General features: G+C 39.5%; 1 protein-coding gene and 1 long non-coding RNA gene across 3 annotated transcripts in view; one reads left to right on the top strand and one right to left on the bottom strand.

Annotated features, from left to right (window-relative positions):
* RELN (reelin) overlaps positions 1-13,012 on the top strand; it is a 283,813-nt gene that overhangs the window by 236,543 nt on the left and 34,258 nt on the right. For both annotated transcript variants that reach the window (XM_057417876.1, XM_057417875.1), the window contains exons 39-44: positions 1,133-1,304; positions 1,387-1,489; positions 3,783-4,012; positions 6,749-6,969; positions 7,952-8,099; positions 11,442-11,700. In XM_057417876.1, the coding sequence (XP_057273859.1) occupies positions 1,133-1,304; positions 1,387-1,489; positions 3,783-4,012; positions 6,749-6,969; positions 7,952-8,099; positions 11,442-11,700 (1,133 nt within the window). The remainder of the gene's footprint in view (positions 1-1,132; positions 1,305-1,386; positions 1,490-3,782; positions 4,013-6,748; positions 6,970-7,951; positions 8,100-11,441; positions 11,701-13,012) is intronic.
* Positions 10,442-13,012, bottom strand: part of LOC130603823 (uncharacterized) — a 34,355-nt gene continuing 31,784 nt past the window's right edge. Inside the window, exon 4 of the long non-coding RNA XR_008973292.1 lies at positions 10,442-10,517. This is a non-coding gene — a long non-coding RNA (uncharacterized LOC130603823). The remainder of the gene's footprint in view (positions 10,518-13,012) is intronic.

Here is a 13,012-nt window from a genome sequence, read left to right as displayed (position 1 = left end):
GGTTCTTCTCATTATTTTTAATGGACCTGATTCTCATTTACACTGAGGCCCCATCAGAATGCTCCAATTATACAAAAGTGTCCCAAGTGTAAACTGGAACTGGGCCTACCTTGCTCAGAATTAACTAGGCATTAAAAACCTATTTAGAAACAGTATGTAGTAAGCAGTTAATCTTTTGATTAAATTGTAAAGAACTGTAGAAAACCACAAGAGGAACACAGCTCATTCCTCCTGATTAAGCTGAAGAAAGCTCTCCTCTGCTCTCAGTTACTCTGAGCACGTATCTTAGCAGGAGCTGACTGTAAGGGCTCTAAAGAATCCCAGCGATCATTTAGACACAATGGTACAGCAGTCATGTATTCCTAGAACACCTCTAACAAATTCAAATCTGGTCCTAAGAATCTAGTTCTAGTTCATTCTTCTAATGGGTTCTGCCTAAAACACTTGACTAAACTGTTCTTGTGGAGGCTACCTTTTAGCAGGAATTTTATTTTAAAGAAGCCTTTTGACTTTCTCTGATCAACACAAAGGCTTTTAGATAGATGAAAAACACTGTTACACAAAAGATCTGGCAATCTATTCTTTCCTCTCCAGTTTCAAAGCACCAGTTTTCCAACATATTTGAATTCATAATCCATTGGAGAGAAGGTCCCTCAGAGTTTCCTTCTCTCTCAAAGAGCTCTTGCCAGCCAGCACAAACTGCTAAGTGCGAGGAAAAATGTATAGGATGAAAACATCCTTTCAGACTGCTTGGGCTCTACAGCAGCTGCTCTTTTAGATGATTCTTAATGAAAGAAGACATTGATGTAGAGTTTCAAAAGTAAATGTGCTTTAAACAGGAGATAATCATTCAACACAGGTTTTTCACTCTTCCATTTTAATGTGACTTCTACAAATTTTAAAGGAATAAAAACTAATTCTGTAGGATCAGGCTGCAGAGCAGTATGGGAATTATTTTAATGGAAAATGAAAATTTTCCATCTTCCATGTCCATTTTCATGGAAAATGAAAATAGTGAAGCCATGCTTTTACCACCCTTTTCTCCTTGTAATCCATAAATACTGGTTACTGTTCTGCCTTCTAATAGTACTGGTAGTAGTTCTTAATAGGAATGTTCCCTTTTTCTTTGTAGGCAAAAAAGAAGAAATCTGGATTATGGATGACTTCATTATTGACGGGAATAACCTAAAGAACCCCATGATCCTTTTGGATACATTTGACTTTGGTCCCAAAGAGGACAATTGGTTTTTCTATCCTGGTGGAAATATTGGGCTTTATTGCCCATATTCATCTAAAGGAGCTCCGTAAGCAACTCTCAGCAATAAATTAAAAAGAAGTGACAATGTAATAAACTGAATCTAAAGTATTCCTTTCTTTTTCTTACAGGGAAGAAGATTCGGCTATGGTATTTGTTTCAAATGAAGTTGGGGAACACTCCATCACAACAAGGGACCTGAGTGTAAATGAAAACACTATAATCCAATTTGAGGTACTTGTTCTCAGAAAGTTATTTTGCCTTTTGCTTAGAGTTGTGTTCTTTCAGGTTCTGCTCTTTGGTGTATTTGTCCAGCTGTTATAATTGCCAAGTAGAAAAGCCTGTATAATTTCACCTTAACTGCTTTAATGTTACTTTCTCTCATGTGGGTGTATCATGAAGCTTTTTAACGCAGAGATGAGGGAAAATTCTGCCTCAAAGTCTTCTACTTTCTTGCCTAAACTACTACTTTGACCATGCCTATTATTTTAAGTATGCAGCATTTCCACGACCTGACCCACTGGAGAGCTATGGACTTCATCTGCGACACTAGAAATTCATTTTTCCTACCCAATGGCTAAACTGCACTTTCTCAGAGCCAAGGTTCTGTCTTCCTTTTTCTTCCACCCATGCTTTCATAGATGCTCTAGCGGAAGCTGTTCTTTAGCTATGATGACCTGAATTCATGCCATCTTAGGGAGTTATCTAAAGCTAAGGAGCATACTTTTTGTGCTTCACATATAGTTAGTGGAAACAGGTACCTCAATGACAATGCATAGTCTTCTGGTTCATTGTCTAAATCCAAACTGGACATTGGCTATGGCAGCTTCTGATAGGATTAACCATTTTGCCTAGTATTTATTAATTTAGAGAGGTCATTATATTGTCATTAAGAAAGTGTAAAAGATTCTTTCATGTAAATTGCCATGCTGCAATTACAAGGCTGGTTTCAACAAAGACATAGTATGCTGTAGCATTAAACAGGAAATGATACCAGTTCATGAACAACTACTGAATGATACTAAGAGTTTTCCAAGAAAACTACATTTAGTTGTGTACTCTTGCACGCTTCAGTTTGTCATGCATCTAATTCATAAATTATTGAGTGCAAACCACTTTTTGTTTTAAAATATAGATTGCATCCTGTAGAACAAAAATGTTTGAGGTCACTTTAAGATATTTGTGAGTCTTCAGAGCATTAACCTCATAAAATCTGCATCCTTACTTCCATATGTGGTAATAACATTGTTTTCAGCTCACTTTTTTGAGGACATTAGTATAAATGAAGTATGCATAATGCAGTAGAGTTTCTCTCTATGTCTCAAGAGTCAAAACCTATATTGGTTTAATCATCTCTCTAAGCTTCCAGATGAGTAGACAGCCCTTCTAGACAACTGCAGGTTGGTGAGATTCATGTGTGCTGAAGAGTGATGAAGGAAATATGATCTAAAACATTCATGCACACTTCTAAGTATTACTGGGTTTTAGAAATACATAGATTTTCATTACAGAGAAGCGTGTTAGAAACACACTGATTTTCTACTACAAAGATATGTAAAACCCTAAATGTTTCATAATTTTTGTACAGACTTTGTATTTCATCAGCAATGGCTTTTATTTCTTGCATGGTAAGTATATTACATCTTATTTTACATAACAGGGACATCCTGTAAGGGAACTAATTCCTCTTTTATATAAGCAATTTGAAACTAAATGAACATCTTAATATCACTGTGAAAGACTGATTTGCACTGAATGCATGCATGAATAGGTCTCAGATTCTGTACAAAACATCATTTTGTTTTTTTTTTTTCCCAGTAGTAGAATGGTTGTTGTGTAAGGTTTCTACCTTATGTACTGTTCTTTACACTGGGAATCTTGTAAGAACACCCTGAGGAATTTGACCCTGCCAAGCTATGTTTTGGTGAGACATTGAATCTAAATCCAATCCAGCTATAAAACTCTTTTAGTGCTGTGTAGTCAGTAGGAAAGCTGAAGAACATATTGAAATGATATATGGCACAAGGAGGGGTTTTTTTGGAAGTGTGACATAAAAGGCAACCATAGTGCAGCTCAGCAATTTAACAAAAAGTTTACATTTGCACATTTTGTTTTAATATTTCTGGTTTTAAAAATTCACATTGTTTTGGTGCTGTGATTACTTCAATACCTGCCAGAGGACTGCAAGAGCTGATGCATTTGCTCCAGCAATGTTAGCAGCTCTCCTTTGGGATTTTGTCTAATTAATTTCATTGATTACTCTTAATAGAAGTAGTTGGGAGTCTCGTATTACATTCATTTTGTGATGTGCCAGAGGGCGATATGCCCAAGGACAGGCAGGGCAGTACGCAAGAGTTCATGTTCATGTGCATGTCTTGAATGCATCATCCCAGTTGTTAAATGAGTTCCCAAATCACTGTTTTCCTGGGCTAAATAAATACTGTACCAAATGGGGGAGGCTGACTAAGTCTAGGAGCCCCACAGCCTGCCTTGTGTCATCTTCTGCATTTCATGTCTTGGCCCCCAGATCAATATCGGCTGCACCACTGATAGCTCCTCTGCTGACCCGGTGAAACTGGAGTTCTCACGAGACCTGGGGGCAACCTGGCACCTGCTGCTCCCCTTGTGCTATAGCAGTAGCAGCCACCTCAGCTCCCTGTGCTCCACTGAGCATCACACAAGTAGCACTTACTATGCAGGCACCACGCAGGGCTGGAGAAGGGAGGTCATTCACTTCGGAAAGCTGCATCTCTGTGGGTAAGTGTCCAGCTCCTATTCCTGCCCAGCTGCTTGTTGGTTTGCTTTCATTTCTGTTTTCCATCCAAAGTGTTCTCCCAAGCACAAGAGCAGTGCGTAAGACCTGCAGCACCAGAGCAAACCAGATGAATGTTTTTTCTCTCCTTTTTGTCCTCAGTGTTGTTAGTGTTCAGGTGATTCCCAAAAATATGTTGTGCCTAATGCTAATGTAGAATAACCACACATTATGTCCTATTTATGCATACATCTTCTGATTGGTGACTTTTTTATGGAAGTGTATTTCATGGTAAAATTAATGCAAAATTGACTGTCCTTAAAGAGTTTTGAATGTTCCTTACTGCAGTGCATTAGCTATTTGAATTAATCATGAATATTCTTGCATGAAATTTGAGAGTCATTATAAAATGCAGTAAAATATGAGCTATTATAAACCTGATTCTACTTCAGTGTAAGGAAATGGACTGATCTAAATATTCGAGGTTTTCTTGCAGCTGTAAATCTCTCTGCTGCAGTCACTTAGAAACTGGAAGTTTGGAACAAACCAGATTGGATGCTAACAGATACGTAGTATAGAAAACCAGTATGTGCTAGCAGGCATAATAATAATACGTAACTTTTCAAAGTTTAAAACAGTACTGATTTTTTTTTCAGGGGAAACTGTCTGCTAGCATCAACTCAGTTTATGTAGAAGATCATATCATTAAGGGTTAAACTGTAGCACATAAGAATGAAAATGAGCTATGCAACTAAGAGATGGAGTATTTATGAAACCACTGCGTTCAACGGGCCCTCCACTAAATGAGTGCCCCCCTATCTGCCTCTGAAAGTATGAAAAGACCTATACAAAAGATGAGAACCAAACTTGGAAAGCCTGAATGTTTAATTATTTAAGGAGATGTTTAAATTTTAAACTTGAAGCTTCTGGTTTATGACAGTTATCATTTCAAGCATGGAATAGGTCACCATCTCTTGCAGCAGCCCATTTGTCCTTCTGTTTTTTTCCAAAACAGCTATTTGACCCTTTACACAACCACTAATGCATCCCTTCGAAAGAAAATTTTGCCAATGCAGATTTCTAACTCATTTAAACCTTCCAAGTGTTTTGATTTAGTCCTCTGTTCCTGAGTATTTCTGTCCTGTTTGCTTGCCTTCCCTCCAATTTCTTTCCCAACGCACCAGGCCAGAAGCCAATTGCTGATAGCCAGCCAAACCCAGCAGCAAGGAGCCGCTTCCATCAGGCATTCAGTGCCATGAAATTCTTGGGCCAGAGGGATGAAGAGGGATTTTCTCTACCAAATTTCACTGGAATAATAAGAAAAAAAGAAAATCCAAACCTGACTGCTTATGTAATTCTAAAAAACCGCTCCCCCTTTTCATCCCCAGAGTTTTGGTTATATTTAAAAGAAGATGAGGACATTTTCAGTTATTTCCACCACGTATGTTATTTTGCAAATTAATACATGTTCTCAGCAGGCAGCTGTAACTAAGAATAAGTATTCCAGTTAAGTCCTGAAGGAAAAGCCCAGGGCCTGTTGAGTCAGTAAAGAAACCCCTACTGACTTCAGCGAGACCAGTGTTCCACTCTCTGCTTCAGTCACGTTTCACCCTTCCGAAGCCTGAGGGAAGGAGCTGACGTGCCTTGGGGTGGAATCAATCTAGCCTGTGCGGCAGAGATCTCCTCTGAAAAGGAGGTTACAACACCTCCAGCCTCACACTTGAGTCCTTCCCCTCAGGACACACTAAAATCAATGTTTTTTACATCCAGCAGAGCTCTGGCTCTTGGGAACCTTTCTTGAAACTCTTAGTAGCATTCCCAGCCATCAGCTACCCCTTATCACCTGAATCCCCTCATAAAAATTCCTTTTTAGCAAACCAAGAGAAAAAACTCACCAGCTACCTGTGCCAATAATACCTGCTGCATTTAGATATCTCTAAAACATTAAACATGGAAGGCAATTAAGTGTCTTTCCCTTCTCACTCTACTGGTTTCCTTCCCCCTTCAAAGCATTTTCCCAATTGGGAATAAAACTAGTCTCTCAAGTGTTTTTCCCCATCTCAATTTGTTTTCCCTCCTTCCCCAGTCAGTCCTCTGTATGCAGCTTTGACACTAAGAAGGCAAATTAAAAATGACAGAACAGCACCCAAAGGAGAATATAGTTTAAATTAACAACTTGCAATACCAGACTGCTTTAAGATTAAGCTGCCCAACAGTAAGCTGAATACCTGGTGACAGGGGAAATAACATTTTCTTTCCATGTAACTGAGGGTGAGATCCACCCATCCCAGCTCCACTGTGTGGTCTCACTGCAGAGAGGGTGGCAGCATGTAGGATTTCACTCTCCAGGAGAGGGTGAAAGTGGCTCAGTCTGCCCCAGACACTGTACACCAAAACAGAAGGGAATCCTTCAGACCACATCCATTCATCCTCCCTGTGAACAGAACAGAGAAGAGTGGTTAGATTTAGAATCCCATTTTCAAGTCAGTCATTCAGTTCTGATATTACAGCTAATGAATGATGTTATTCTTATTTCTGTCAGTACTTGGCTTGAATATCACTATGAAGATGCATGAGGTGCTGAAGGAATTAGATATAGCAGTCAGTTTCCAGAATTAAGCAATTTGTCAAACCATTTTCAACAAAAAGAATACCACATATATGCATAGTACGGTTTATGTAGGAAGTACAAAAAAAGGTGGAACTGTTATTTAAAGTACATACCCTTTATGCCTTTTCAGGTTGGCAAGGTTCAGATGGTACCAAGGATTTTACCCTGCTGGATCCCAGCCAGTGACCTGGGCCATTGACAATGTGTACATCGGCCCGCAGTGCGAGGAGATGTGCAGTGGGCACGGCAGCTGTATCAATGGCACAAAGTGCATCTGTGACCCTGGCTACTCTGGGCCAACCTGCAAAATAAGTACCAAGAATGCTGACTTCCTTAAGGATGATTTTGAAGGTATCATTTTTTGGGAGGAGTTTGAATTCTACCTGTCCATCTTAGTGGAATCCATGGCTCAAGGGATAAAACAGTGAAGTCTTCCTCACCCCTGCATGGTTCTGAATATAATTTATGCTGTGGAGGTATTCCCATGAACCAAGCAATTCAGGCCTCATTCTCAAGCACAGTTTGTGAATGTCTCATGGCTATCACTGTCTGTTTTGGAGTGTCCGACTCTTGGTGAAGCTGCGAATGCTGTGGAATACAAGATATTCACTGACGTAGAATTTCCTGAAACTCTACATGTAGAAAATAATTTCAGAGGAAAATGATGGTAGTTTGACTTCAGTACAGACAGAATGCAAGTGAAGCAAACAGTGGAGGGCTTTAAGGCTGTCTTATTTCTCACATGGGAAGTATAAGTAGCCTTAATATGACAAATACGGTTTTAGGGCAGAGTGTGTGTCTCAGTGGTGAGGGCCACTCCTCAGAAGGCATGGCAGACCCTAAACAAGTGTAGGCAGGAGGGAACTCAAAGTCTCATGCTTGCCAGGGCACACACAGCATCTATGTCCACAGCTCTAAAACCACCCTGAGGTTTCCCTTGCCGGAAAGCATGGCAAGAAGAGCACGTTTGTGAATCAAACTCATCCCTTCATAGGTGCTGCTGTTCATTTTAATTTTTGCCAGCCCTTGCTTGAGTGCTACCACGTGGTACCCAAAGTTTCTTTATAGACCTGAGTACTTCGTTGGTATCTTAAGAAAAATGAAGAAAAGTAGAAACTCTTGTGCGTAACTGGAGAATAAGATCCCGGATTTCATTCTTCTGGGTTTGTTTGTTTTGACTCATGGCAGTTTTCTAGGATGCACTGAATCGCAAATACTGGGTGTTTCTTCACTCTGTGTGTGATGTTAATTTAGCTCTCATCCTCTGGAAATAGTACTCTTGCAGAAGGCACATTTAGAGTAAATCATAAATATGTATTCACTGTGTATTCAGGTCAGCTGGAGTCAGATAGATTCCTGCTTGTGAGTGGTGGAAAGACATCAAGGAAATGTGGTATCATGTCTGGAGGAAACAACCTATTCTTCAATGAAGAAGGTTTACGTATGCTGATGACTCGAGACCTAGATTTGTCACAAGCCAGGTAACACAATTTCAAAGTTCTTTCAGGATTTCACTGAAGAAATAATATACTGAAGAGTAATTCATATGTGACCCTACTGTGGTCAAGGCAAGCTGATATTTTCTGTGGTCCTTGCTGTAGCAAATATTCAATTTTAACCACTGTTACTATTTTAAATTAAATCTAACTTGAACTTTAATGGGATTAACCATTTAAGTATTACTTTTTCCCTTGAATAAGAAGAAGAACTCCAGGATCCAATGCCACGCCTTCAGTAGCTTGTGCAAGTGTTTATTTCTTAAATGCATAACATGAGAAATCGATTGCATGTCACACGCTCTGCTTGTCTTGCAGTTTGGTATATTACGAGCCATTGCTGAAACAGGAGATTCTGCTGCCAGTATAGCTCTTAAATTCATCATCTCATAATTCTTTAATTTCTGAAGCTTACTTTCCCCTTATTGTGCACATTTGTTTCCAATAATTCACTGAGAAATTCCCATCAAGCTGTCACCAGCTACACTGAGCACAGCAATTGAAAACCAAATATTTTTAGTGTATTTAGAGATTATGTTGTATCATTACAGCCTGCAGAGTAGATATTTGATGAGTGAGACATGCTAAGCAAGCCGGATGAAAAAAATTCTACTTATATAAATTAAACCACATCTTAATTGCATGCATGCTAACTAATCGGCATTGTTTTCCAAGTATTCAGTATCTTAGCTTATATCATTGTATTATTACTTTGGAGAGATTGTGTTTTCTCCAGGACTTTTTTCCACTGATGTTTTATAAACACCCTACTCCTCTCTAATGTTCTGTGAGAAACACTTTAACAGGCACTTTATCTCTTTTTGACTTGTCTTCATTAGCACTGAAGCTTTAAATGATTGGGGAGCGTTATAGTCAATAAAGGTGCCTAATTTCTAACCATTATATTTTTTTAGATCAGCAGTTAGCTAAGCCTCAGTGAAGTGTAATATTAAAGATCCCTGTAATTTGTAAGATTCCTCACAGCAAACCTTTTTCAGGACTTGGTAAACACAAACATCAATTCTCTGCACTGTTTTGATTTCCTAGACCAATATAAAATTAAAAGATTGTTTAATAAAAGACACAAGAGGTCTTGTAAGTTGCTCCATTAGACTAAATGACATGTTTTCCTTATTGCTTGTGTTCAAAGAACCATCATTTATCTCTTCTCTGTGATAGTCTGTAGCTGGATTTGCATACATTGACCTCAAGGTGTTATATGGAGATAAATAGCTTCTGCCTGAGTAAAAGGCAAACAAAGCAATACATTTAATTTCTTGTTAATGCTTATGAAAAACAACAGTTATCAACAAATAACTCTATGCTCTCTGAAGAGCAAGGCAGACTGCAATAGCTCTTCAGCAACCTAAGTAATTGCAGTGGGATTTTCTTAATTTCCAGGCTGATTCTATTGGCCACCTGCAAAGCGCAACAGATCTGGCTATGACACAGATGTGCTGAGTTCTGCACAGAACTTGGCAAAGGGTTTGAGTTTATGCCAGGAATGATGAGAACCAGCATTCCCGATAGATATTTTTAAAGGTACTAGACTCAGTAGTCACATTAAAACTTCCCCTTTTCCCATGAGGAAATCCTCTGAAGTACACAGGTGAGCAGTGGTGTCTGTTAGCACTGCAAGCCAGCTTGGCACCAGGGGATGGAAACCGAGTGGGTTCTGCAATCCGCTATCCACTACCATCACATTAAATCTGTATTTTAAAACTTTCAATATAAGGGACAGTATATCACCATCACATACCAGTAACTGGAAATGCACAGCATGAAATATAAGTAAGGAGAGAATATTTAAGTATCACAACTGATCAAATCTTTCTCAATTCTGAATTAGTAGAAGAATATCCACATATTTTAGTGTTACTAGATCTGCAAGAAAACTCTGCTTTTCCATTTCAAAATAGGCAGAGCCTTTGCAAAATATATGTGGAATGAGAAGAGGGATATTTTAATATATCTTTTTTATCTGCTAGATACCTATATTTGAGGTGGTTATTACTATATGAGTAAAATTTCAGATAAAAGAAGAGCAATCCACATAGAACAGATTCAACAGAGACAAGGTCACCTGGGTTTATTTCCTTTGAATTGTGTGGCAAATGTTGGAGTAAATCTGAGAAGGCACAAAGACTCACCAGCAGTGAATCCAATCCATTACAGTTGATACGTTGATGCATGAGGGTCCCCAGTGCTCCTTTACAGCACAAGCAGTATGTCATGTCTGGGACACGGAGGCAGATACAATCTATAGCAAAAGAAGTTATATATAGTAGCAAGAGAAAGGGTGAGTCGCAGTGAGGACTAGAATTAATTGACTTGCGGATCTGGTGCTTTATTGAAGCTTTGTCTGCCCAGGATCTCCACAGCCTCCAGTCCCAGTGGATCTACCTGCAGATCAAACCAGAGCAAGACTTCTGATACAAAACTTCTGCGCCGTTTCATTTAACCATGAGCCAGGCAGCAATAATGCCATAATAATTAGAACAGATACAACACTCTAATGCTGTGCAAAAGCTGTGCAAACATGAATTAATACTTGTAATGTCCCTGCGAGTCCGATAGGTAAATATCATTACAGCAGTGGTTCCCTCCACTCCAAATGTAGCGTACAGCTATTTATGAGCATCAGCTAACAGGAAGAATTTCACAGTTTGATACAAGTCTATTGTGCTGCTTTGGAGAAGCCAATTAAATAGGGGATGAAAGCACTGGTGTCCCTGGGTGGCTTGGGCTGGCTTCAGGGAAGCCGGCACATCTAAGTGGTGTGATTTAGACAAATTTCCCAGGCTGAGTAAATGGACAAAATGATCCCTGAAAATGAATGTTGCTTTGTTCTCCTGTCCAGATTTTCCCTAGTTTATGCCAATGGAAAACCGGGATGCTTGTTTTGAATTTAAGCATTTCAGCGAATTCATAACAAAATGTGATCGACTTAGGGCACTGTTATTTTTCTGCCACTAAAATCTGCGCTCATGGGCTACAGGGATAAAAATTTCACCCAGGATTATGTTCCAGATATTTGGAACAGCATCTGTTATGCAAACAAAAGGTCAAAACATAAATGTCAAGCTTTGCTCAGCCTCTTCTGCCTGGCAAACCATCACACAGGCAAAACAAATTTTTGTCATCCCACCTGCCTGCCCACTTATATTCTGGGAGGCTTTGAAAAGGCAATCGTAAGGTCTCTTGAAGCAAACTCTTACGGCAAGAAATCACAGGGCTATGTCAGCAGACAAACTCCAGGTGTCTCTAGTTGGTTATGTAGGGTGTTACAGAAAAGAAATCCTTCCAGTAATTGCTCCCCCCTGTTAGATTTGTGCAGTTCTTCATGAGACTGGGATGTGGCAAGGGGGTGCCAGACCCCAGGAGCCAGCCTGTGCTGCTGCAGTATTCACTCAACGGGGGCCTCACGTGGAGCCTTCTCCAGGAGTTCCTCTTCAGTAACTCCAGCAATGTGGGACGATACATTGCCCTGGAAATTCCCTCGAAGGCCCGTTCCAGCTCCACTCGGCTTCACTGGTGGCAACCATCCGAGAACGGGCATTTTTACAGTCCCTGGGTAATCGACCAGGTAAGGAATCCTCTGGGTTCTTTGGGGGTTTTATAAGCAACTTTAGACTGTTCTCAGTCTTACTTTTTCCCTTTGGTTGGCATATGTCATCTCACTGCGCCAAGCAAAACTGCTTTGCATAAAGATACTTCAGAAGTATATAATAATCTAGCAAAATAGTAGCACACGACTGCTGTTTGCTAATCTTGGTTTTTAATACACGGTTTCCATGCGGGGTTATGAACGTGCCTGAACATGTATGAAAAATTTTCCTAGCCTTTTGGAGCTACGAAAGTCTTTTATACACTGGTAGAGCCCCTGGTTCACGTTGCAGAAGGCTTTACTATGCAACATGCAAGTCTGAGTTCAAAAACCTTCACTTAAAATCTATCCAAACATATAATTGGCTTGGTAGAATGTAATAGGAAAACCTATGGAAAAATGACAGTCAATATCCATCTTCTAATTTTTAAACCAAAATTTTGTTTTGTATTCAGGACTTACTTCTATAAAGATTATTATATTGCTTGTGTGACTTGCTATAACTCTCAAGAAACCCTACTAAAGTGATTATGCTCTAAGTAGTGTTATTGGGCTGCCCAAGTTCAGCTTGCTTAAATATTTATGCATTAATATTTTAAAGGAATTAGTTCATGTCCTTAGGAGAAACCCAGAAACCAAACTCCAGCCATGTTTAATGATGTGGTTACAATGTGGTTACTCTTCATTAGTGACTGTAGTGATAGGACAAGGGGTAACGGGTTAAAACTTAAACAGGGGAAGTTCAGGTTAGATATAAGGAAGAAGTTCCTTACTGTGAAGGTGGTGAGGCACTGGAATGGGTTGCCCAAGGAAGTTGTGAATGCTCCATCCCTGGCTGTGTTCAAGGCCAGGTGGTACAGAGCCTTGGGTGTCACGGTTTAGTGTGAGGTGTCCCTGCCCATGGCAGGCAGGTTGGAACTTGATGATTTTAAGGTCCTTTCCAGCCCTAACTATTCTGTGATTATATGAAAATTTTACTTTCTGTCCCTCCATTTAAAAATGAGAAAATTTACCTCTTTCATTCCTGTATCTTCATTGAAAGTAGTTACACAATTTGGAACAATCAGAAACTGAATTTAGAGTAACAAAGGAAAATTAATTCTATGTTGGTTGCTGTTGAATAGTTAAACGCTGATGTCTTACAGTCAATGGTAAATCAGGGACTATTTCCCCAGTTCTATCAGTAGATGCAATCAGAGAGTAGTGTGCCAGATTATAGTACAGCTGAACAGACAGGAGGGAAAATGACACTGTAACTTTACTCCTACCAACATCTATTTTTGTGAGCAGT

Source organism: Pezoporus wallicus, unplaced genomic scaffold, assembly GCF_028554395.1.
Source record: "Pezoporus wallicus isolate ANWC-B61680 ecotype Strahan unplaced genomic scaffold, APGP_CSIRO_Pwel_v1 contig_5542, whole genome shotgun sequence".
NCBI classification, from domain to species: Eukaryota; Metazoa; Chordata; class Aves; order Psittaciformes; family Psittacidae; genus Pezoporus; species Pezoporus wallicus.
The sequence above is the reverse complement of the archived record's forward strand: the minus strand, read 5'-3'. Positions and strand labels throughout refer to the sequence as shown.